Consider the following 26,370-nt stretch of genomic DNA (forward strand, 5'->3'; position numbering starts at 1 on the left):
CCACCTTGTACTCAGCCTTTAGAGCAACGAATTATCCACTGGGGTCTTCATCCCACCTACACTTTTGTTCTGGTTTCTCCCTCGAATTATCCCACTTCATTTCCATAGCGTAAGTAAGCTTGCAAAACTTACACCTGTGCACACCTCTCTGTTACCTCGCTGAGATTCACTCTCACCACACCTTGTTTCCCGCCCCCCCCCCCCCCGGTCAGCCTCGCCCATTGATCTCCTTTGTGCATCCCCTAATGTTTATTGGTTGTTTGAAGTTGGACAACTCAAATGGATTCCTCCCTCCTGGGGGCAATGATCCCATATCCAAACAGCAGTTTCACCTCGTATGGTTACAGCCTCTCTTCTCTCCCCCCGAGTGACATTTGCACGTTGGGTTGGGAATCTCTCTGTTGCTTACAACGTTCAACATTGCAAACCCCACACGACGATGGATGTGGAGTGGGGGGTCTTCTGAGACCCAATCCTCCTCTTCTCCGTCGTCGGTTGAACTTTACAGTGCTGCTCCATGATGGCGCACGACTATGTTATTTATTTTATTTATTTTAAACATTTATATCCCGCCCTATATCATTACAATCTCAGAGCAGCACACAAATAAAAACATACAGTATAAAACAATAAATATGCACAGTTAAAAACAAATTCAACCCTGATCCAAGTTAAAATGATGTATAATTTAAAAGCAGTAAAAACAGTTAAAACAATGTGCCAGTGAGTTAAACCATCAAAGGCTTTGTTAAAAAGCCATGTTTTTACTTGGCGTCGAAATGCAATTAACGTTGGCGCCAATCGGGCCTCCAAGGGGAGGGCATTCCACAGTCGGGGTGCCGCAACAGAGAGAGCCCTCTCCCTTGTCCCGTCATAGCAAATGTGTTATGCTGGTGGGATGCGGAGAAGGGCTCCTCCAACAGATCTAAGGTCTCAGGCAGGCATATATAAGGAGAGGCGCTCCCTCAAGTATCGAGGTCCCAAGCCGTTTAGGGCTTTAAATGTCATTACCAACACCTTGAATTCCGACCGGAAGCGTACAGGCAGCCAGTGCAGCTCCTTTAAGACCGGTGTTATGTGGTCTCTGTAAGATGTACCCGCCAGCAGTCTAGCTGCTGCATTTTGCACTAGCTGCAACTTAACGTAACGCGAGAGCAAGGAAGGCACTGAGCCAAACTTCCTGCAGATGGACAACTTCTGCCCAAGAACAGAACAAAGAACAGCAATGTTGGGGAGCGGAAAAACGGAAAGCAATAACCGCACAGGTTTTTTAAGCAGATAAGCAGAAGTGGGCAAAATTGGTAAAGGTCTTCACCACGCAGCCTCATTAATTAATGCGTGAAGAATAAGTGGAGGGAGTTCGGGAAGCGGGGTGGGCGCTTGAGTGAACTACGGACATGGCAAAGAACGCAGGCACCGATCCAAATGGCGCCGCCGGAATATTGCACCCCGAAGTCCTCTGGATTCGCGCTCTGAAATGAAGACATTACTATATCTCAGTGCACTTAGGAGAATTCCAAATGAGTTGCCCTCTCTCCACTGCTAGGAGGAGTAACTTCCATCTCCAGGAAATGCAGCCGTCTTCTGAGACGCCTAAGTAGAAGTAGCAGGATCAAAGTTACGTGCTGCTGGTTTGTTCTGGGGACTGGCATCCTTCCGCGACTGCACCTCGCCTCACTTTCTCTCTAGTACAGAGCGGCGTCTACCTATTCTTAGGGTGTGTGAAACATTGATCCATGTGGATCGCATGACACGTCCTTGAGCTATCAGTACACAAAACCCTAATTTATTTATTTATTTATTACATTTTTATACCGACCAATAGCCGAAGCTCTCTGGGCAGTTCACAAAAATTAAAACCATAATAAAACAACCGACAGGTTAAAAATACAAATACAGAATACAGTATAAAAAGCACAACCAGGATAAAACCACACAGCAAAATCGATTAAAATACAGAGTTAGAACAGTAAAATTGAAATTTAAGTTAAAATTAAGTGTTAAAATACTGAGAGAATAAAAAGGTCTTCAGTTGGCGACAAAAAGACTACAGTGTAGGCGGCAAGCGGACCTGTCTTCGGAGCTCATTCCACAGCCGGGGTGCCACAGCAGAGAAGGCCCTGCTCCTAGTAGCCACCTGCCTCACTTCCTTTGGCAGGGGCTCACGGAGAAGGGCCCCTGTGGATGATCTTAAGGTCCGGGCAGGCACACATGGGAGGAGGCGTTCCTTCAAATAACCTGGTCCCAGCCATTTAGGGCTTTGAATGTTAATACCAGCACTTTGAATCAGCCGGGACCTGGACTGGCAGCCAATGAAGTTGTAAAAGGACTGGCGTAATGTGATCTCGCCGGCCAGTCCCTGTTAGTAAATGGGCTGCCCTGTTTGTACCTTTCAAGACAATTTACTCCAACATTTCTCTCTCTCTTCCCCCGTGTCTGTATGGTTGTGCCCCAGTTGTTGTTTTCAAATTATTTTTATTTCCAGTATATATATACAAATGTTCATTATAGAGTAACCTTTTTTACCACCCAAAGTTATAAGCATAATTACTTTCCGTTCAGTTGTGCCCCAGTTCTATGACTTTCCTGCCCCGTTTCCCCCGTTTGTGTAACCCCCCCATGCCATCTCCCCACAAACCCAGTTTCTGAACAATGTTCCATTTCTCTCCCACCACGAGAAAATAAATGTATTTCCCCAGTAACCGATTCCAAAGGCCGTTGTTTACAGGTTATTGGATAACTGGGGTGCATCACATCACATCGCCTGCCGTTCCTTTGCCGTCTCCTTCGCCCTGTCGGGACAGCAAGAACCACGGGCGGACGAACGCGCGAGCCCCTGCAGTCGGTGTCTCTGCATCCCCCAGCGAGCGAGTGAGCAGGATGAGAGTTGTCTGTGTAACGGAAGTCAGAGTCCACCTGACAACCCTGCAAGGTAGGCTCCTGGACCAAACGTCCTGAACTCCCAAGTAGCCCACCTCCTTGCCTTGTCCACAACCGGGATGAGCCAGATATTCAAGGGAATAAAACACAGACACACATTTAGGGACCAAAGCAATTTTATTGCAATCTCTAAAACTGACACGTAAGGCCTCAGTCGGTAAAACAGCCTCTTAAAAAGGGGAGAGTAGGGGGAAGGGAGCTGTGGAAAAGGGGAATGAGGAAAGAAGGTGAGAGAAAGCTCTAATACTTAGCCATTACCCCAAGAAGCATTCATACGTCCCCACACCCAGCCGAAACAACGGCCGGCCTTCTCCAGAATACCCGCACACGTTAAAACATAAAAAAACCTTTTCTAACTCCGGACAACCCCTCCTGGTTGCCACGGACCTGACCTTCCCACTTGACATATGCGCGCACCTCCAAGGAAGATGGAGGGCCTTCTTCATAGAGCTTTTTATCTCTTTTGGGACCCCCTGTCCCATGACTTAGGTAGACCAACCAGTGCCCTTCCCGGGCTATAGCCCACCCCCTCCCATAGGGGCCAGGCCACCTCTTTTCCCCATAGCTGAATCCCGTTAGTTTGTCCACCGCCCTGATAATCTCCAGGTGCCGGTGGGAGTTGGACTGGCTCGAGGCAGGGATGACCTTGGCTGGCAGCCACCAAAGCCTGACACAGCCAATTTGAACAATAGACCATAGATCATCCCTAGGGGCAGATCTTTCAACCCTATAGCAACAGCAAAATTAAAGGCACATATTTGCACCCCTGTCCTTCACAGTCTGCTTTTTCTTTCCCTCGATCCAGCGGTAGTACAGTTCAGAAGGACGAGTTAAGATGGAGGAAGCAGCAGCAGGAGGAAAGGATTTGAAATCAGCGGTTAAAAGCACCCGCTGGAGACAAGCCACGCCCCTTTCTTTCGTCATTGATACCACCCCTTGAAAACGCGCCCCTCTTTTTCGTCAGCGATACCACCCCTTGAAAACGCGCCCTTCTCTTTCGTCAGCGATACCACCCCTTGAAAACACGCCCACAGAACACCGAATTTAAAACGATTGATGAAAATACGTGCTGCAGTTTGAGCGGGGCGCTTTCGCATGACTGGAAGGAAAGGGCTTTCCGTGCACCAAAATGCGTCGCTACGAGGGGCGGGGAAGAACCGCAATCACAGCAGGACATGGTCGGCGTCATAGGAGTCCTTCGCCTCGACAGCAGACTATAACGTCAACATCAAGTGAGTCCTTTGCAAGCAATTCGCCGCGACAGCAGACTATAAGGCTGGTGTGATCGAGCTCTGGGACTTGCTATGCCTCCTGTGGCAGCTATTTTGTGGTGGCTCCTAGGATACTTCCTCAGATGGCCCAATGTGTCCATGGACTCAGAAAGGTTGCCTGCATCTGGACTAGAAGCTTTCCAGTGTACCTTCAGCCTCCATGGCTGTTGTGAGTGTGTGCCTTTCCCGGCCATACTGGGAGATGTCAAGGATAAAACCTGGGACTTTTCACCTGGGAAGCAGGTGCTCAGCTATTGATCCATGCCTTTCCACCCCTTTGCTGTCCAGGTGTGCCTCCTAAGACGAGAGATATGAATAGGGGACTGTACGTACCCAAGGCTGGACGGTGTCCTTGGGACATGATGCAATAGCTGCGTGCCGCCCCGCTTGGGATGGATATAAAAAGGCCCTAGAGCTGTGTGTCACTATGAGATTCAGAGACGAACTTTCACACCGAAATGTGGACGATCCTTGTCACACTTTTGCTGGCAGCCGAAGGTAAAGCGCGGTCCTGGGTGTAACCTGCGAGACGTCCAGCCCAGCTCATCAAACCATCTGATCCCACCATGGTCCCAGTGATCTTCTTCACTGGGTCCTCCTCCTCCTCTCTCAAAGTGGATTGTGTCCAAAAGAGCAGTAGGGTTTGCTGCCCTGCTCAAAACGTGGACCGTCCCATCTCGGCTTCCTTAAATGCTCCTTAGTCCCGGATAAGGTCTGGGAATCGGGTGTGTGTGTCTCCCTCTTCCTCCAAGGACCACTTCCTGATAGATATGAAGTGCAGCTCCAGGCCTTCTGTTGGATCCTCCAGATTTGGCAGGAGTTTTAGGGCAGTGCATTGGGGATCGTGGGGTGGGTTTGGGCAAGAACGATGCTGAGTGGAGGACGGCAGGTGCGTCCGGACAGGTACGGCTCCTCGCACTACTGTAGCTGTTCCGTCTTTTCCTCCTTTGGAAGACAGGGAAAGCGTGGGAGACGCCGATGTTTAATTCTGTGTTTGAGGCTGGGCGATTGCACAAGAAATAGCTTGTCTGGAAGCACCCAAAGTTCAGAAGACCAATGGGTCTTACTCAGGAGCGGCTTGAGGCAATGTGGGGCGGGAACACATCATCTTTGGGTCCGAGTCAAGAGAGTTTGATGACTCAGCTGTGGAACGAGGCTGTGAGAGATGGTGGAAATGGCTCTCCCTTCTTAAAAGGGGCTGCAGAGCTGATAGGGGATCAGGGAACAGGGACGACGACCCTGGGTTGTGTTCACCGTCTGGCGGGCGATCCTGGGGAGTGTGAGCAGCTTTGACACCTGGGGTCTGTCTCCCCACCCTTTCACTGGGGTCTGCAGTGAAACAAATGCACTGTTTCACAAGCCCCTGGCCACCAGGAGGGGTTGGGTGGCCGTGCCGTGCCGGTTAGACACCGTATCGCTTTTTTCTCGTCAGCTCATGGCTGCGGACAGCCCACCTACTCCCCATTGACGAGGGTGGCGAACGGGGAGGACGCAATCCCTTACAGTTGGCCCTGGCAAGTAAGTGAACTCTACAGTCGTTTTCTTGACCTGGCTCAAAAAAAAAGGAGAATTTATTTATTTATTTATTTATTTATTTATTTATTGCATATTTTTTTATACCACCCAATAGCCAAAGCCCTCTGGGCTTTTCACAAAAATTAAAACCATTCAAAGTATAAAACAAACAGTATAAAAACGTGATATAAAATACAATATTAAAGGACAACCAGAGAAGTTGAGAAGTGTGTCTTTCCCTACAAGGAAAGACCCAAATTTACTCCTTTTTTTTTTTTTTTAAAGCATTAATTTATGGAATTTGCAACCAAAGATGAATTGATGGGCACTAACTTCAATGGTTTTAAAAGAGCAAATTCGTGTGTGTGTGTGTGCGTGTGTGAATGGTGTTAGAGAAAAATAGAAGCTTTATGTCCCCATTGCTGGGGAAGAAGAGATGAAGGGGACCATGTCCCCCATGTCATAGAATCACAGAATCATAGAATAGCAGAGTTGGAAGGGGCCTACAACGCCGTCGAGTCCAACCCCCTGCTCCATGCAGGAATCCACCCTAAAGCATCCCTGACAGAGGGTTGTCCAGCTGCCTCTTGAAGGCCTCTAGCGTGGGAGAGCCCACAACCTCCCTAGGTCACTGGTTCCATTGTCATACTGCTCTCACAGTCAGGAAGTTTTTCCTGATGTCCAGCTGGAATCTGGCTTCCTTTAACTTGAGCCCTTTAACTTCCTTTAACTTGTCCTGCTTGTGGGCTTCACGGAGGTGTCATCTGGCCACTCTCGGAAACAAGACGTTGGACTTTAGGTCTGACCCAGCAAGGTTTTTCTTATGAGCCACACAGTTGCTTTGTGAGTCACTGTCTAGCGCCTTCGAGGCTACAGAAACGCACGGGAGAGAGCCTGGAATGTGCTTTTCGGCAGAGAACACTGCTGTGCAGTCCACTAACAGTGCTTTGTCCGTTCTGCCTCCCACAGGTCTCCTTACAGTACCAGAGAGGAGACGGGTACGCTCACTACTGTGGGGGGACCCTCATTGCCCCCAACTGGGTCATGACCGCCGCACATGGCATCGTGTAAGTCCGCTGTCTGAAGATATGGGTTCAAGCACCCAAAGGGACGTTCATCTCCTGTAGCGGTGGTGGCAGAGGAGGAGACCTGAATTTCCAGAACCTGAATCTTTGGGTTCCAGCTAGAACGGGAGGAGCCCGGGGGCCGTTCAGGCTGACTCCAGGTTTTGCTTCAACACATAAATATCCAGTAAAGGGAATACGGGATCAGGCATTCAGCATCAGAGGGCATTTTTATTTATTTATTTATTTATTACATTTTTATACCGCCCAATAGCCGAAGCTCTCTGGGCGGTTCACAAAAATTAAAACCATGAAGAGCATAAAAACAACCAACAAATTTAAAACACACATACGAAATACAATATAAAAAGCACAACCGGGGGGTGAGGGAAACCACACAGCAAAAAATTGATATAGGTTCAAATACGGAATTAAAACAAGGTTTAAATTTAAGTTAAATTAGGTGTTAAAATACTGAGAAAATAAAAAGGTCTTCAGCTGGCGACCGAAGGAGTACAGTGTAGGCGCCGGGTGGACCTCTCTGGGGAGCTCGTTCCACAGCCGGGGTGCCACAGCGGAGAAGGCCCTGCTCCTAGTAGCCACCTGCCTCACTTCCTTTGGCAGGGGCTCGCGAAGAAGGACCCCTGTGGATGATCTTAAGGTCCGGGCAGGCATATATTTTTTTCATTCATTGTTCTTTATTACGGTCACAGACCAGCAAAATAACATATGGTTTTAACATACACCCACCCACACCCAAATAGAACCTCTCATTTCAGAAGTGAAATGATGGTGTTAGGGGGTGGGAGAGGGCCATGGGAATCTCCACTTTTCACTGCCCCCCAGCCCAACTCTCTCTACTATGACTGCCGCTTTTCCCCCACAATCAGGAAAGGCTTCCAGTACAGAGTGGTACTGGGCGAATACGACTTGATCAGGGCGGAAGGTCCTGAGCAGCACATCCCTGTGAACCCAGGCGACATCTTCGTGCACCCTGGCTGGAATGAGAGTTGTGTGCCTTGCGGGTGAGTGCAGCCCCACCCACCCCCAAGGAGAGGGGCCCACACCCATCCCTTCTCCAAATCACCATGTTGAGTGAGATCTCTATCGAAGGGCGTCGAAAGGGGCCATACGTTCTTCAGCTGAGGTTGAGATTCCACGTGGGGTGGAGAGAATGACCCCCGCATGGGGTTTGGGGGCTGCCTACGTGGCTGATTTGCCCCATTGTGGCTACACGGTGGCACTGCGTCGTTTATATGATGCAGCCCCCAACTCACAACAACATCAGGCTTTTTACCTCCCAAACTGCACTTTTTCACGGGGCTGTTTTACCGTGATTTCCCCCCAGTTGTTTTCTCCATCTGTCAGTGGTGGCCTCGCTTCCGGTTAAGCGAACGGCCGATGTTGGGGATGGATCCAAGACCAGGGAAAGCGCAGGGCCAAAGGCGGGGTGGACGAGCCAAATATCTGTTGTGGCGTTTCGGGCCGAGCTGATTCATACCAGATCATAGAATAGCAGAGTTGGAAGGGGCCCACAAGGCCATTGAGTCCAACCCCCTGCTCAATGAAACTTTCGGAACCCTCTTCAAGGGTTTTGTCTAATTTGGAGGCCACCACGGCACGGAGGATGGAGGCCAGGTCTCCCTAGCGGGCAATAAGAGGTCTTCTCATTCACCGTGGGCTGTGATCCCTTGTCCTCCTTCTCTTCCAGGAATGACATCGCCCTGATCAAGCTGCCTCACAGTGCAGAGCTAAACGATAAGGTGCAACTGGGATGCATCCCACCCTCAGGAAAGGCTCTCCAGAATGTCTATCCATGCTACATCAGCGGCTGGGGGAGCCTTTACTGTATGTATGCCTTTGAAGGGGCCTTATAATAATGTATTAGATTTATATGTTTTTCATCAATTATATGCGTTTTATGGTGTTTTGTATCGGTGTTGTACGCCGCCTCGATCCAGAGGGAGAGGCGGGTAAGAAATAAATGATGATGATGATGATGATGATGGTGGTGGTGATGGTGTGACTCTACGCAGGGTGTGGAGGTGGAGTCAAGGTCTCTCAGAAGTGGAGTGGCGCGGGAATATAATACGTAGCCTTAAAATACAAATTATTACAGCCCATACTTTATCATGTGAACCAGACGCGGCCATGGCAACGTGGCATGCGTTTCAGTTTAAAACGTGAAGAGGAAGAAGGAAAGAGTGGCTTGGATTCCTCTTTGGGCTGTTGGCCTTCAGCAACACGGACTTTTGCCTCTAGGCCTGCCACCATTTTGGCCCTACTGGCTTATTGTTGCCGGATGCTCATTGTTAGGCAACGGGCAGCTTTAGAGGTATTTAAAGGAATTTGTTAGGAGCCAAGGGTTTCTGTTCCCGGGGAGGCACCGGGGGGGGGGGGCACGTGTTGGGTGATGATGCTGGCCAACAGAAGAACAGGCTCACCTCGCTCCTTCCCTTTCAGTCGGCGGACCGGTCCTGGACAAGCTGCAGCAGGCCCTGCTCCCGACGGTGGACTATGAACACTGCTCCCGACTCGACTGGTGGGGACTCACCGTGAAGGAGACCATGATTTGTGCCGGTTGGGGCTACCGGGCCGGCTGCAGTGTGAGTAATCAAAGAGGAGACGGAGACCGCATTGGGGCTGAGATATAGATGCTCACGGCACTGGCTGAGGAGGCAGAGAAAATCGGAGGAAGCTGAACACAAGCCGGAATGTGCCATTCGTAAATGGGCGACCACGGAACGTGGTCTGCTGAATAAAATTTGAAGCACCTCCAATTTAGGGTGGCCAGGGGTCCTAACTTACAGAGGACACTCCAGTCCTAGTCCAGATTAAAGAGAAAGAACCCTGAGTTGGGACAGCAGAAGCCTTGAAGTTGCATGTCAATATTTAGCACCTGGACCGCACACTGAGTAGGTACACAGGGGTCACCTGGTCCTTGTTTTCCCTACGGCCGTGAGACGTATTGCACTGCCTTTCACATGTTAGTTATTATTTCTACATTTGCACCCTACGCCAATTCCCACCAGTGAACAATCCCCAGCTCAAGATGATGTAGGAGTGTAGAAGACCAGAAGACCCTCCCTAGACCAGTATCTTTTTCTCCACCACTACGCCGATCCATGTATATTGACCAGACAGCAAAGGGTTGAGCCTCTCACTCTTCTGTTCTGATTCTTTGAAGGACTTCTTCCACATGTCTGTGCTTCTGCTATTGACTTCTTTTGGGTTGAGAGTTAAAAAAAAAACCCATGGCCAGCAACCCAACCTATCCCCTAGAAGACAAAGCCCAAATGAGAAACCATGGAAATTGACATCAGGAAATTGACATCAGGAAAAATGTCTTTTTGAGAAGATTTATTGTGGCCTTGAATTTTCTAGGTAACTCTTTTCTCATCAAGAGCATTAAAAAGCAGTAGATATCCTCCATAAAGGCTGACAGAAAGCTCTGGCGTGGGCTGGTCCATGAAGTCACGAAGAGTTGGAAGCGACTGAACGAATAAACAACAAAAATCCATAAAGGAGTGAAGTTGAGGGGTTCTCAAACACAAGTGTTCCTTTTGTTACACAGCACCTAGCTTTTGAAGCACTTTCTAAATGATCGATATGATTTCAGGGTGACTCTGGAGGCCCCCTCAATTGCCAAGCTTCGGATGGGAGGTGGTACGTCCATGGGGTTACCAGCTTTGTCTGTGGCTGTGGGTGTGACACCCTGAAGAAACCCACCGTCTTCACCCGCGTCTCCGCTTTCAACTCCTGGATTGAAGAGGTATTGTCCTTTTTGCCTCCTGCCTGTTTATGGGGGCACAAGCCCCCCAAGCTCCATAGAATCATAGAATAGTAGAGTTGGAAGGGGCCTATAAGGCCATCAAGTCCAACCCCTTGCAACGGCCTGGCCCCTCTCACTGATGGAAAATCGGGTCTCTCCTGTTAATTCAGGTGAGCGGGTGGGTTGGAGGGAGAGGGGTTTCCTCATATAAGAGCAGGACTCCCTGTCCTCTTTGCACACAGAACATCCTACTCAGTTTCCAGGGCTGAAGAGGCAACGAGGGCTGAAACATTCAATCGCTGAATCGCTTAAAAACCTGTTTGATTCATTTAAAAAGTGGCCCTGGATAATCAAGCAGATAATGTTTTAAACACAGATGATATTTTAATACAAGTACTTATAACACGCCTCATTCCACCCTGGCTCAGCTTGTTACTAAGATGCATGGTGGATCCTCAGGGTCAGATTTCTGCGAATGTCGTGGTGGGATGGAGGCAAAGACGGGGCTGTAGATTTCTGTTCTCTTTGCCCGCTCGCTAACAGTGTCACTCTGGTTTTGCTTTGCAGACCATGGCCACCCATTAATGCGATGCTGCAACTCCTCCACCCTGACGGGACTCTCTGCCTGTCCCAAGAACAATAAAACATTTCCTGGCTATCGCGTCTCGTCTTCTTTTGCAGTGGTTCCTTCGCTCCTCCTCTCCTCATTATTCACAGATGGCCAAAATATTAGGGGTCATGGCAAAGGCAATTTACCCCTCAGTGTCAGGGTTTGTTCAATGTATGGAGGCAGCTAATAACTAGTGCCAGAGTTTGCTTTCTTCCTCTTCCCTCCGCAATCACTGCTCCTTTTTAGCCATGTCTTTTAGATTACCAGCCCATTGGGGAGTCTTTTTTTGGCTGACGAGCAGGATAAAATGTTTTAAATGACCACGTGTGTGTCAGGATGGTGGAGGAGGAGGAGGAGGAGGAGGAGGGCGCCTGCCCAGCGTCAGAGCGTGCGCGGGTTGTATTCTGGCAGCTTCTTCAGCCTCTCCTTCTCGGTGTCGCTCTCGTCACGGGCGATCGCCAGGGAGTGGGCGTAGCCCATGGCCACCTGGACGGACGACAGCAGGCCCCTTTGAGTGGCCGTTCAGGGTGGGGGGGAGGAGGGGAGCCCAGCTTCCTTCCCCACAAACAGGCGGCTCTTTTGCCATGGCCTCCGCCCAGCACAGGAAGGTGGCCCCTGAAGGCTACCTTGGAATGGAACCGGGTCCCCGGCCGGACAAGGCCCAGCTCCCGCTAGTCTTCAGGGCATCTGTTTTGAGCCCGGACGAAGCCACCGCTTCGGAAGCCCTTCTGGAAATGAGGGGTGCTCAGCGGGGTCCCCTTTCCCCGGAAAGAGAGCGCCCTCCCCCCCCTCCCGCTCTTACCTGCTCCGTGTAGATCCCGTCCAAGATCTTCACTTCTTGAGCTGTGGTCGAGGACTTGGGCTTGTGGTCTCCGTAGCCCTGGGAAAACAAGGGGCCGGGTTCAGCCCGACTCCGGATCGGGGCCGAGAGAGACCGTCCGTGCAAGCGTCCGGGACAGAAGACGCCAGTTCAGAGCCTCCCAAGGACGTCACGAGAGCCCTGAGGCTGGATCAGACCAAGGGTCCGTCTAGTCCAGCACCGGCTGCCCACCAGGGACCCACAAAGCAGGACACCCTCCCACCCATGCTCCCCAGCTGCTGGCCATCCCACCCGTCACTCCCCCCAACCTGCGCTTCTGTGCACTGATCTTTGCATAGGCTTTGATACGGTCCCCAAGGATCCCACGGCAACTCCTGGCCGAGGACGCCAGGACTGGCATCCTTGTGAGCGTGCCCACCGCTTCTGCAATGCTCCCGGACTCCGGATGATCACCGCCGCTCCATCTACCTCCTTACCAGTTCTCCAAAGGTCGGACACGGTCCCCAACTGATTGTGCTCTCATCTGCAGCCACTATAATACTGGTCTTCCTGAAACAGGAAGGAGGTTATGCTTCAGAGAGCCCAGGGGCAGCTCCCCCCGGGCGAACTGGGCTCTCCCAACACAGCCGGCCCCGTTCCCTCTGAAGGAAGGTCTCCTCCACCCCACCTGAGCCTGCCCACTTGTGTGGACGATCTTCACCTGAGGCTCCCCCACTTCCGGAAGACAGCCTTTCGGAAACAGGGCCTTCTCTGTGGTGGCTCACCATTCGAGGGACACCTTCCCCAAACACATCCAGCAAGGGCCTATATTAAACATCCTTTAGGCACCAGTTTTCAGTGGAACTGAACTGTTGGTATTGTCATTTAAGCAACCTTACAGCCTCTACACCTCACTGTCACCTTTCTTATGCAAGCCGCTTCGAATACCGTTGAGTAGAAAGGCAGGATGTAAGTCTTTCAAACAAGTGGGAAGGACATTTTCTTATGGGAGAGGCAGTAGGGGTGGATGCCGCTTCCATATATATATTAAAAAAAGCCCTCAAAGGCCTGGAAACTTGAAATCCCCCCCCCCTAAATTGCATAGATTACAGTTCTTCCTTCCTTTCCCAAACACTCCACTTAACCTGCACAAAGTAAACCCATTAGCAGACAGTCAAAAGAAATCCCCAGGACAAAAACAAGACCTCTAAAGGGACCTCCAAGCTAATCAGAACAGGAAATATCTCTCTTAAAAGAGAGAGGGTGGGAGGGGAGATATAAAGATATTGAGCCCTGAGCTTTTTTTGGGGGGAGGGGTGTGTGTAAAGGTAGAAGTTCCAGCACACAGATCCAGGATGGAATAAAATCGTTAAGAAAAAGGACATGGAGGGGTCATTAGGAGGACCCCAAACCTATGAGTAATAATTATTTTAAAAGGCTGTAAAGGGAGAAAGAGAAGGCCCCGGGGGCATTTAAGCAATTTTGGTAGCTTTCAGAGGCACGGCAAAACTTCAGGTTTTTGAATCAGAAGAGAATTCAGCTGCGCGTAGTGCAAAACCTTCGGATGCCAACGCATCCCCCCTCTGCTTGCTTAACTCTGGAGTTCTGCGGAGAAGCCAGCTTCCTTTTTCAAGGGACAGTTGGCAAAGGGCAGTTTCCTTTCTCACTGTATTCCACCCACCCTGCTGTTATTTTTAAAAACAAATATGATCACCATTTCTTACCCGCAAGCTAGACTTCGGATTTTCCAGCCACATAGGTCCTGCACAGTTTTGGGGTACATCGTCGATTCTCGAGATGTTTTGGTTGCCCCCCAGAAAAAGAGGCCACCTGAAAAGATGCAGCAAAAGGAGGGAGGGGGGGAAAACCCACCTTGGCTCACTTGCTGGAGCAATCTGTTCTCTCTGGACTCCCAACAGGGAAACGCTGCACACATTTAAAGACATTCGACTGTCCTGATCGTCTCGGCTAGCAAGAGGGAGATATTAAGCACGCTCTCTCAAAAACGCTAGAAGGACTTGAGCAGGGGGTTGGACTTGATGGCCTTATGGGCCCCTTCCAACTCTACGATTCTGTGATTCTGTCCAGTGAGATTAGCTGGGCAGCAGTTTCCGTGATGAAAACTATGACTATATAATTTTGTGTTTTTTCCAACTCATACTTTTATTTATTTTCCACAAAAAACAGACACATAAGGGGAAAAAAAACCCACTACAAACATTACAAATTACTACACCACACATACATCGAGAAAAATAAACACAATACATAGGCTATATTTCATTTAAAGCGATCTTCATGTCAAACGGCAAACATCTGTTGTTTCTATATTGCCAGGTACGAATTTCATAACAACAAGCTAATGTATATATACCAAGGGAAAAGGAACAGGCTATATATAAAACCCACAAACAAATAAGTCATCCTTTTGCTGTTCTTGTATATACTCAATAAAAGGTTTCTGACTATATAATTGTTAGAACTATAGTCTTATTGTTCAACAGCGTGGCGTAGTGGCTAGAGTGTTGGACTGGGAGTCGGGAGATCCGGGTTCTAGTCCTCACTCGGCCATGGAAACCCACTGGGTGTCTGGGCCAGTCACAGAATCTCAGGCCAACCCACCTCACAGGGTTGTTGTTGTGAAGATAAAGTGGAGAGGAGGAGGATTATGTATGCCGCCTCGGGTTCCTTGCAGGAAAAAAGGCAGGATATAAATGCAATAATTTTAAAAAGCCACGAGGGATGGCGTGGGTGGCTTACCTACTTCGTTGACTGCAAAGGAGCAGCTGTAACCGGCGTAGATCTGGGCCGGCCAATGGCCCAGGCAGTCATAAAGCTTCACTAGACGTGGCACCATCTCGTCTCTCTGCTCGGCGTGGCCCAGCCGGCCGTAGCCCCCGAAGCCCCAGGAGAAGACGCGTTTCTGAGAGTCCAAGACAAGCTGCATGGAGAGGAGAGAGACCAGGTGAGAAAACCGGACTACAGGACAGGAAGTTGCTTCGTCTTACAGGGATGCAAAGGTCTTAGGTTCTCGTACCTGCCTGTCAGGGACATCAACACGCGCACACACACACTTTCGGAGTAAGGTAGCCTTTCTGCCACATTTTACACCCTTTGAAACTTCTGGACACTCTCCAAAGGTAGCTTCACAAATAGATATTGCAGTAGTCTGAAAGAACTGGGAAGGTTTAGCCTGGAGAAGAGAAGGCTGAGGGGAGACATGAGAGCCCTCTTCAAGGCTCTTGTCCCACAGAGGACAGCCGGGATCTCTTCTCGATCCTCCCAGAGTGCAGGACACGGAATCATGGGCTCCAGTTACAGGAAGCCAGATTCCAGCTGGACAGCAGGAAAAACTTCCTGACTGTTAGAGCAGTATGACAATGGAACCAATTGCCTAGGGAGGTGGTGGGCTCTCCCACACTCGAGGCCTTCAAGAGGCAGCTGGACAACCCTCTGTCAGGGATGTTTTAGGGTGGATTCCTGCATTGAGCAGGGGGTTGGACTCGATGGCCTTCGAGTCCCCTTCCAACTCTACCCTTCTGTGATTCTTTGTCCAGGCCTTACCGTGTGATTTGCTCCGCAGGCCACGTCTCTCACGACGACATTTGGGACGGGCAGAATCTGGCCATCTTTGGTCTTTTCGATGAAGATGGCGACGCGCCGGGGAACCAACTCACAGTCGTACTCTATCGTACGGTGTTGGCTGATGAACTTCCCGTCGCAGTTGTGTCCTGTGGTGGGACAGAGAGAGAGCCAAGGTAGATGGAGGTTGCGAGGGAGACCCTCCGCTCTTCCCCCCACCCTCCTCGCACGCAGCCCAGCCTCGAGGAGACGGCAGAGGAAACCAGGCCTTACCCAGCTGTCCGTATTCTGGGCACCCAAACGAGTAGAGGTTCCCTTTGCAGTCCATGACCATGCTGAACTCGGCGCCACACGCCATCTTGGTGATGGGCTGCCCGTTGTACATGATCTAAAGATGGGGAGAGCGTTCGAGGGAGCACTGAAAAACACCCCCCGCCCGCCCCTTTCGAAGGCTACGTGCCCAAGGAGGCAAGTCCTGCAGTTAAAAGGTGTCCGTGAATAGGATGACACTTGCATTTTAATATAATTAAATTGGCCCTTATAGCCATCCTGGTTTTGAAATCTTTGAAAGAGGGGTCAAAACCATTTACGGACACCGGCCTTTTCCAACAGCTGGCTGATATATCTGAACATCTCGAGGCGTAAGAAGATGATATTAATATTTAAAGAAAGCCAGGAGAACCTCAGCCAATCCAGACTTTGGGGTTGCGCAGATGGCCACACCCATGCCCCTCTGGCCACACCTACACCCCTCTGGCCACGCCCTCTGACCACCGATTGGTGGTTCCACGGCTTCGGGGCAGTTTTCCCACCCTCGTTCTAAGAAAGTTCGGAATGTCTCTCCTGAGGCTTAAATATTGCCAGTGAGAGCTTTTAAGTTAAAATAGGCTGGTATTGGGGGGTATCCTGGCCCCGCCTCTTTCCCTGTTGGCTCCGCCTCCCTCCAAAGCTTCACCGAAGCGGCACCTGGCCCTCGGGCCGAAAGAGGCTGCAGGGCCCTGGAAGACCCAACGAAGACGCAAGGTGGGCGCCTACCTGGGTGGGGCTGGGGACGGCGTCCCTCTGGTTGCCGAGGCCCAGCTGCCCCATCTTGTTCCCTCCGAAGGCGAAGACGGAGCCGCTCTCTGCAACGCAAAGGCAGAACCGGCTCCCCTGTTATCCCGGCCCAGGGAAGCAGGCGCAAAGCCCCCCCGCCTCGCACTGCTCTTGGGACGGAGGGCCACGATCCCCTGGCCTGTCCTCAGGGCACATCCCAGGTGAGCCCCTTCCTCTGTGGCTGCTCCGCTTCGTGAACCCAACACCCCCTCGGACCCTTCTCTCCCCAGACCTCTGCTCTGCACACAGCCCTCTTCCTCCGACCGCCTTGCAACGGGACCCTCTGCCCATCCCGCCTTCTGGGCCCTCAGCCTCCCCGCTGGCCCAGTCCTCGTCTCAGGCCCTGTTCACGGTTTCCTCCTGACCAAACCGACTCTCGCTTCACAAAATGGCTTCGCTGCTTTTCGGCGCTCTGTGACATCACAGCCAACGGCGTGGCGAGGGGAAGGCATGCCACGGGCGTTATGCACACACAGACCCCCCCCGTACCCGTCAGGGCCAGCGTGTGGTTCCGTCCGCAGGCTGCCGAAACGACCACTTCGCTGCCGAGCACTTCGATGGGCTTCGGGGCGTCCACCCGCTTGGTGTCTCCGTGGCCCAGTTGGCCTTTGTCGTTGCGTCCTGGAGAGCCACAAACACACACACAGATGCAGCGAAGGGGCTGCCGAAGCCACACAGAGGCTGCCAATGCAGGCGGCAATTGCCGGTCACCCAGGGAGAGCCGGCCAGGCGGGGAGTGTCCGGTTCTCCCGAAAGATCACGCAGGGGACGGTGGCACCCCTCCCAGCCCCAAGGCACCCCTGCACGCCGCAAGCACGTGGACACACGGAATGGCCTCAGCAGACCGTTGAAGCCCCCACTTACACTAGGGAAGGCAATTCCGGCCTGTCCCCAAGCAGGTGCCTTTGAAATAGGTCGGACTGCAAGTCCCGCCAACCCCAGCCGGCATGACCAATGCATGGGGATGATGGGTCTTGCGGCCTGAACGCATTCGATTGGGGAAGAACCTTTTTGGGCCGTGGTCATGTTTAGCCATTTGAGAAACTGCTGGGCTCCATCACAAAATGGCCGTCGCGGAAGGTGCGGCGAAAGGACAAGCCGCCTGCCCCAAAGACTGCGGACAAAGCAGGGGGGGAGTTCTGATGCCCCCCCAAGACACTGAACGACTCCTTTGAACCCAGAGTTTCCCACACCTGCCAAAAGCAGGCAGCGCGTCCTATTCTCAGGCCCTGTGCAAGGTTTCCCCCTTGGCCAAAACGGACTCTTCCCCCCCTTAACAAAAGAAAAGGCTTTGATCCTCTTCAATCTCCTATTGCTGACCGTTTCCCCCGAGCAGTTAGAATGCAGTCGAACAGTCTATGACATCACAGCAGTCCGGCCAATGGACTCCACATGGTCTACATCAATGGGCAGCTTCACTCCAGGGTCTTTCACTGGCCGGCCTTTGAACGCAGGACTCCCCGCACGCAAAGGCGCGCCCTTCGCAACTCAACACTCATGCCCACCCCCACCCCACTGCAAGGGACGCAAAGACTCACCCCAGCTCCAGATCTTTCCCTCGGTGGTGATGAGGAGACTGTGAGCGGAACACGGCCCCGAAACCACCGTCCGGACCTGGACCCCAGAGAGGCATCCGTATCGGTGGGGCCCCAGCAAGTTCCGGCCCAGGTTACGGTACGCGGCTGCAGCGGGGAGAAGAGTTCGGAACTTGTCAAACGGGACAAGACTCAGCAGAGGCAGGAAAAGGTGCAAGCTTTTGAGATCTGCAGATCTCTTCATCAGGGAAGATGTTCCCCCCAATCTGAAAGGGTGGACTGCCTCTCCTAAGGCTCAGCGACTGTCCAGAAGAGCTTTTAAGCTAAAATAGGCTGGCGTTTTGCCCTGCCCTCGGCTTAAAACACACCCACAGACAAGAGACGCCCGTCATTTCAGCCGGAAACGGTCCACGCTGGTGCTGCCCCACCTACCTTGCTGCTTAGGAACTTCTCTGCGGCCGATCAAGTCCCAGTTGGTTGCTCCAAATATCAAAAGCTGACCTTTGAACTTGGACCCTTCAAGTTTCTATCAGGGATCGAGAGAAGAAAGGGATGGGGGGAAAGAGAGAGAGGAGAGAGAATCACACCTGGCTCCCGCTGCAGGAAGACTCAAACGAGGAACGGGGCTGAGGTCCCTCTTCCTTCCTTCCCTTCACCCCCTCAAAGCGGGGGGCTCAGCCCCCCCAAAAACACCCCAAACAGACCTGCACATCCTCTTACCAGCCACCCCCAGCAAATCAGCCCCCCTCCTCCAGCCCCCCAAATGGAGAGCCCCACCCTTAACGGCAGCCCAAAGGCCACTTTGAATAGATAAAAAATAAAAAATCCTCAGGCTTTAGGATACCCTGAAACAGACCCCCCCTCACCATCTCAAACCCCCCTCCCTTATGTCCAGTATCCTGCTCCGGGGGTGGGGGGAGCTCAGCCATCATGAATCCCACCTGAACAGAATTGGAACTCGCATCCTTACTCTGTGCCCGTTCCTCCTCAACGAATGCCCCCCCCCGAATACCTTTCCCCACCCCTAAAGAAGCCATGCCTCACCCTCTTTCCCACCACAAAGAGGATACCTTCCTCTCAAATGGGAGGGGGCTCAGCTAGGATACCCCTGCAATGCAGACCCTCTCCCCGGCTCATATAAGCACCCCCCCAAACACACAAAAGGACGGGTATCCCCCCCCCTTACAATGCGCTCCTTGCTGTGCTCCGGCTCGCTGACCACCATGGCAGCCTGGGGGCCCTGCTGGTTCTGGCGGGCCTGCCGGTCCCACTCATCCCCGCTGCTGCTGCTGCTGCCTCCGTCACGGTTCTTCTTCTTGGCGGGAGCGGCGGACCCCCGAGCCGAGCCGGTCCGTTTCCGAGCCGAGCTGGTCCCGTTGCCCGAGCTGGCACCGTCCCAGACCGTGGAAGAGGCCAACGCTGCCTTCCGCCTGGGCATCATTCTCCTCATTGGTCTTGCTTTTTCCTTCCTGCCTGTGAATGGAAAAGAAAAGAGAATAAAGTAAGGAAAAGAGGAAGGAGAGAGAGAGAGAGAGAGAGAGAGAGATGAGAGAAACTGAGAGAACTGGGCATGTTTAGCCTGGAGAAGAGAAGATGGAGGGGAGACATGAGAGCACTCTTCAAATCCTTGAAAGGTTGTCACACAGAGGAGGGCCAGGATCTCTTCTCGATCCTCCCAGAGTGCAGGACACGGAAGAACGGGCTCAAGTGACAGGAAGCCAGATTCCGGCTGGACATCAGGAAAAACTTCCTGACTGTTAGAGCAGTGTGACAATGGAATCAGTTACCTAGGGAGGTGGTGGGCTCTCCCACACTAGAGGCCTTCAAGAGGCAGCTGGAGAACCCTCTGTCAGGGATGCTTTCGGGTAGATTCCTGCATTGAGCAGGGGGTTGGACTCGATGGCCTCATAGGCCCCTTCCAACTCTGCTATTCTATGATTCTATGATTCTATGATCATGGGGGTCAGATGAGAAAGCGGTTAATGGGGCCACAACGTTGAAGAGAAGTGGGTACTTATTTCAAAAACGAGAAGAAATAGAAGCAGAACGAGGCTACGCTTACCCAGGGTGCTGGCGCCTCCACTGTCAGACCCCCTTTCGGCCTCTCTGTAACCCTGCCTCCACTCGGCGCTCGGCGGAGACTCTTCTTCCTCGGAGGAATCCAGAGCCACCAAATCAATGGGCGCGAGCTCCTGAAAGGGCAGGATTCGGAAGTGGAAAGAGAAGCGGATTGTGCCGAACGTGGCAGCAACTTCAGACGCAGAGGGTGAGATCGCATGTGATGCTTAAGCCATGGTTTATATCAGGGGTGCTCAACGTGGCACCGGTGGGAGCCATGCCAGCCTTGGGTCACCTCCGTTGGGGCCCATGAAAGAGTCCCCAATGTGGCACACCTTGGGGTGAATTGGCCTTCAAAATGCATTTATCAGTTTCGATTTATTTGTGCCCCATGTTTTTGAAGCTCGCAATATCATTTTCAGTCACAGGCAGCTGGAAAGTTTACTCGAAGGCTTCACTCTATAAACTAACCAACCTGTATGAAACCGGGTCTATTTAATTAATTATTAATAAAAATATAATAACAACAACAACAATAATAATAAAAATATTTCTTACCTGCCTCTCCATTTTGATCAAAGCGGGTAACAACCGTAAGCATAAAATACTGATTAAAAACATCGTATTCATTGTTAAAACTGCCTAAAAAAAACATCCTAAAAGCATCCCAAAATTCCACTGGAAAAGAAGAGTCCCTTGTTTCCATTATTCCTGAACCGCAGTACCTGACAGAGCGCCTCTCCTGACATGAACCTACCTGTATATTATACTCAGTATTAGGGTCCTTCTCTAGGTGCCCCCTGTGAGGGAGCCTCAGAAAGCAAGAACAAGAGAAAGGGGTCTTCTCGGTGGTGACCCCCCCTCCGGTTACGGAATGATCTCCATGACGAGGCCCGCCTGGCGCTCACATTGTTATCTTTTTGGCACCAGTTAGGACTTTTGCCTTTTCTCAGGCAAAATACTATGTGTTTTAATCAAGTCCTAGATTTGTCTTATGGTTATGGCTGGTTATGCTAAGATGCTTTTAGATATACGCTTGCCTCTGTATGCACCATAGGTGCATACAGAGGCAATGACGCCTACAGAAGACCTTTTCTTCTGTGGCCCCCAGGTTGTGGAACGGCCTGCCGGAGGAAAATCGTAAAATTAACTCTCTGAACTTAAGAGAGGTTTGAAGACTAGCCTTTTCCGGCAGGCCTACCCAGATGAATGTGAAATCAAGCATTTTTAAGATGTGTTGATTTGTTGTACTAACGTTGTTCCCCGCCTCGATCCAAAGGGAGAGGTGGGTAAGAAATAAATATATTATATTACTATTATTATTCCATAACTGGGGGGCCACAACGGAGAAAGCCCTCTCCCATGTCTCACTATAATGTACCACTCGTGTTAGCGAGACGCAGAGGAGGGCTCCTCCAACGGATCTCAAATCTCAGGCAGGCATACCTAGGGAGATGTGCTCCCTCAAGTATCATGTAGAATCATAGAATAGTAGAGTTGGAAGGGGTCTCTAAGGCCATCTAGTCCAACCCCCTACTCAATGCCGGAATCCACCCTAAAGCACCCCTAACAGAGGGTTGTCCAGCTGCCTCTAATGTGGGAGAGCCCACCACCTCCCTAGGCAACTGATTCCATTGTCGTACTGCTCTAACAGTCAGGAAGTTTTTCCTGATGTCCAGCCGGAATCTGGCTTCCTGTCACTTGTGACTTACGGAGTCTTACCATGACAAACGGTAACCTTGCTTTTCTCACCTGTTCTTTCCAGCTCTCGTCTGGTCGCTGCCTCTGCAGGAAATCCTCAGCCAGGGCCACCGCCTGGGAACAGGTCTCTGGGCCATGTTCCCTGACCCAGCTCTGCATTTCTGGGGGCAGGACGGCCAGGAACTGTTCCAGGATCAGCAGCTCCAGGATCTGCTCCTTGCTGTGCCGGTCCGCTTTCAGCCATCGGTGGCAAAGCTTCTGGAGCCGGCTGAAGACGTCCCTCGGCCCCTCGGCCTCCTGGTAGCAGAAACGCCGGAAGTTCTGCCGCTGCCTCTCCCTGCTAAGGGCATCCCCGTGCAAGATGGCCACCTTCACTTTGTCGTAGTCCACACTGTCGCGGGCATCGAGGTTGCTAAAAATCTGCTCGGCTTCCCCGGCGAGGGCCGGCAGGAGACGGGCCATCCAGTCCTCTCGCGGCCACCGGCAGGCCTCGGCCACTTGCTCGAAGGAGGCCAGGAAGGCCTTGGCGTCGTCCCACGGCGGAGGTTCCTCCAGCAGCTGTGGGGTCTCCCACTCCGAGTGAGGGTACTCCGGCGTCTTCAAAAAACCCTGCCACTGGGTTTCCCAATGCGTGGGAAGCCCTTCTCCGGCTTCATGTCCCCCAGGAGGCCTTTGCAAGAATTCCCGGATCCTCCCGGCCTGTGTGCTGTGAGGGGCTTCCTCCAATCCCTCCCTGGACGTGGAATCTGACAGGTCCTCTTCCTCCATTTCATGTGTTTTATTTACCTTTAAAAAAGCAAATCAATATTCAATATTCTTTAGTATTTCTTAAGAAGGACAGGAGTGCAATTGCATCCTCTTGACCATGTGCCACAGCAACTGGTGTACAAAAACACATCCCTGATCCTAGAGGTAGCACACAACCATCAGGGCTAGTAGCCATGGAAAGCCTTCTCCTCCAGGAATTTATCCAACCCCCCTTTTAAAGCCATCCAAATGGGTGGCCATCACTATATCTTGTGGTAGTGAGTTCCATAGTTTAACAATGCGCTGCATGAAGAAGTCCTTCCTTTTATCTGCCCTGAATCTCCCACCCATCAGCTTCATAGGATGAAGACCCCATTGGGTTCTAGTATTTTGAGAGAGGGAGAAAAAGGTCTCCCTGTCCATGCATAATTTTGTACACCTCTATCATGTCTCCACTCAGCCTTTTTGCAATTCCAAGAGTTGTTTTAAATCAATATTGTTTTTAAATCGACAATGTTTTTATTCTTTTGATGGTTTCTTATTTTTGTATATCTGTTTTTAACGTTCACTGGTTTTTAACTTTTGCAAACTGCCCAGAGAGCTCTGGCTATGGGGCAGTATATAAATGCAATAAATAAATAAATAATGTTTTTAAATTTTGTATTATTTGTTTTTTAATGTTTACTGTTTTTAACTTTTGTAAAACGCCCAGAGAGCTTCGGCTATGGGGCTGAATATAAATGCAATAAATAAAGAATGTTTTTAAATTTTGTATATTTGTTTTTTAACGTTTAGTGTTTTAACTTTTGCAAACTGCCCAGAGAGTTCTGGCTATGGGGCGGTATATAAATGCAATAAATACATAAATAATGTTTCTAAATTTTATATTTGTTTTTTAACGTTTACGGTTTTTAACTTTTGCAAACTGCCCAGAGAGCTCTGGCTACGGGGTGGTATATCAATGCAATAAATAAATAAATAAATAAATGTTTTTAAATTTTGTATTATTTGTTTTTTAACGTTTACTGTTTTTAATTTTTGCAAACTGCCCAGAGAGCTCTGGCTACGAGGCGATATATCAATGCAATAAATAAATAAATAAATAAATGTTTTTAGATTTTGTATTATTTGTTTTTTAACGTCTACTGTTTTTAACTTTTGCAAACCGCCCAGAGAGCTTCGGCTGTGGGGCTGAATATAAATGCAATAAATAAACAAATCCCTTGATCATTTTAGTTGCACTTTCCCCAGCCTTTTTGCAGCAGAAACCCAGCAGGGAAAAGCTCTCCCACCACCACTGCCTCTGTGATGGGGGAAAGCTTCTCCTGTTGGATTTCTGCCTGCCTTCCAGCTGTTAAAGGCACAGGAGCCCCCAGGAAGGAGGAGACTGGCCCCTCTCTGTGTTTTCCTCCATTGCAATACCCACCAGCATTTAATGGCATGCAAGTCCTGTCTCTCTGCAGTTTGCATCTGTCCAGCTGCCTCCTCCATTCATCTTCTTTTAAAGGGAATTCAAACAGGAAGGAACGTTTGACTATTTTTTCCCCCCAGGCCCCTCTAGGAAGGGGAGCTCTCTCTCTTTAACCCTTTGAGAACCAAGGCGAAGAGTTGCTTGCTTCTGCCTGTGAGTTTGAATTTCTCATGAGGACTCATCATTGTTTCCGTGGAAATTGCCCGCAGATGAGGGGGAAACAAACCGGGTTACAGAAGTGGGGAAAAAGGTGAATCCAGATTTGCAGGGTGGCCCTATGGAAAAGGAGGACAGGGCTCCTGTATCTTTAACAGTTGTGATGAAGAGTGGATTTCTGCAGGTGTCATTTGTATGCATGCAGCACCTGGGGAAATTCCTTCTTCATCACCACTGTTAAAGATACAGGAGCCCTGCCGTCTTTTGTATCTGATCAAGAGGGCAGGGCTCCTGTATCTTTAACAGCTGTGATGAAGAGTGGATTTCTGCAGGTGTCATTTGTATGCATGCAGCCCCTGGGGAAATTCCTTCTTCATCGCAACAGTTAAAGATACAGGAGCCCTGCCCTCTTGATCAGATACAAAAGAGGGCAGGGCTCCTGTATCTTTAACAGTTGCGATGAAGAGTGGATTTCTGCAGGTGTCGTTTGTATGCATGCAGCCCCTGGGGAAATTCCCTCTTCATCACCACAGTTAAAGATACAGGAGCCCTGCCCTCTTTTGTATCTGATCAAGAAGGCAGGGCTCCTATAACTTTAATAGTTGTGATGAAGAGTGGATTTCTGCAGGTGTCATTTGTATGCATGCAGCCCCTGGGGAAATTCCCTCTTCATCGCAACAGTTAAAGATACAGGAGCCCTGCCGTCTTTTGTATCTGATCAAGAGGGCAGGGCTCCTGTATCTTTAACAGCTGTGATGAAGAGTGGATTTCTGCAGGTGTCATTTGTATGCATGCAGCCCCTGGGGAAATTCCTTCTTCATCGCAACAGTTAAAGATACAGGAGCCCTGCCCTCTTGATCAGATACAAAAGAGGGCAGGGCTCCTGTATCTTTAACAGTTGCGATGAAGAGTGGATTTCTGCAGGTGTCGTTTGTATGCATGCAGCACCTGGGGAAATTCCTTCTTCATCACCACAGTTAAAGATACAGGAGCCCTGCCCTCTTTTGTATCTGATCAAGAAGGCAGGGCTCCTATAACTTTAATAGTTGTGATGAAGAGTGGATTTCTGCAGGTGTCATTTGTATGCATGCAGCCCCTGGGGAAATTCCCTCTTCATCGCAACAGTTAAAGATACAGGAGCCCTGCCCTCTTGATCAGATACAAAAGAGGGCAGGGCTCCTGCAGTTTTAACTGTTGTGATGAAGAGGGAATTTCACCAGGTGTTGCTTGCATATAAATGACACCTGCTGAATTTCCCCTTTTCTGTACAAGTGTTAAAGATACAGAGGTTCTGTCCTCCTTTCCATAGAGTCACCCTAAGTTTTGTGCATCAGGGATTAAAAAGACAATGGACAATATTGTAATTGGGGTGACCCTATGAAAAGGAGGACTGGGCTCCTGTATTTTTAACAGTTGTATAGAAAAGGGGAAATTCAGCAGGTGTCATTTGTTTGCAAGCAACACCTGGTGAAATTCCCTCTTCATCCCAAGTTAAAGGTGCAGGAGCTATACTAGAGTGACCAGATACAAAACAAGGCAGGTCTCCTGCAGCTTTAACTGTTGCGATGAAGAGGGAATTTCACCAGGTGTTGCTTGCATGCCAGTGACACCTGCTGAAATTTCCTTTTCAATACAACCGTTAAAGATACAGGAGACCTGTCCTCTTTCTCATATGGTCACCCTATTGTAATGGAAATGCAAAACTATGGTGTGACCACACACTTGGAATACTGTGTACAGTTCTGCTAACTACATCTCAAAAAGGACACTGTGGAGTTGGAAAGGGGTCAATACAGGGCAACCAAGGTGATCAAGGGGCTGAAGCAACCGCTCTGTCAGGAACATTTGGGGGGAAAGGAGGCTCAGGGCAGACCTGAGAGAGGTGTACAGAATCATGCCTGGCATGGAGAATGTGGAGACGGCGACATTTTTCTCCCTTTCCCATAATACTAGGACCCAGTGGGGTCTTTATCCCATGAAGCTGATGGGTGGGAGATTCAGGGCAGATGAAAGGAAGGACTTCTTCACACAGTGCCGAGGCGGGAGCAGTGCAG

At 50.5% G+C, this 26,370-nt stretch overlaps 2 protein-coding genes across 2 annotated transcripts; one reads left to right on the forward strand and one right to left on the reverse strand.

The window, feature by feature from the left end:
• The first annotated feature begins 4,669 nt into the window (after positions 1–4,669).
• LOC134411539 (proproteinase E-like) lies at positions 4,670–11,198 on the forward strand. The gene is made up of 8 exons (XM_063145392.1): positions 4,670–4,709; positions 5,644–5,729; positions 6,696–6,793; positions 7,681–7,815; positions 8,502–8,638; positions 9,254–9,396; positions 10,410–10,562; positions 11,130–11,198. The coding sequence occupies exons 1-8, from the start codon at positions 4,670–4,672 to the stop codon at positions 11,145–11,147; spliced, it is 810 nt and encodes a 269-aa protein (XP_063001462.1). The 3' UTR covers positions 11,148–11,198.
• A 324-nt stretch (positions 11,199–11,522) lies between these two features.
• LOC134411389 (protein RCC2-like) lies at positions 11,523–22,220 on the reverse strand. The gene is made up of 14 exons (XM_063145155.1): positions 21,994–22,220; positions 20,246–20,375; positions 19,370–19,656; positions 18,616–18,709; positions 18,187–18,330; positions 17,138–17,269; positions 16,589–16,677; positions 15,827–15,941; positions 15,536–15,702; positions 14,732–14,912; positions 13,696–13,801; positions 12,469–12,541; positions 11,975–12,052; positions 11,523–11,658 (listed from the first exon to the last, which is right to left on the reverse strand). The coding sequence occupies exons 1-14, from the start codon at positions 22,099–22,101 to the stop codon at positions 11,554–11,556; spliced, it is 1,809 nt and encodes a 602-aa protein (XP_063001225.1). The 5' UTR covers positions 22,102–22,220; the 3' UTR covers positions 11,523–11,553.
• Positions 22,221–26,370: the final 4,150 nt, after the last annotated feature.

The sequence above is a fragment of the Elgaria multicarinata genome, chromosome 20, assembly GCF_023053635.1.
Source record: "Elgaria multicarinata webbii isolate HBS135686 ecotype San Diego chromosome 20, rElgMul1.1.pri, whole genome shotgun sequence".
In the NCBI taxonomy this organism is placed as follows: Eukaryota; Metazoa; Chordata; class Lepidosauria; order Squamata; family Anguidae; genus Elgaria; species Elgaria multicarinata.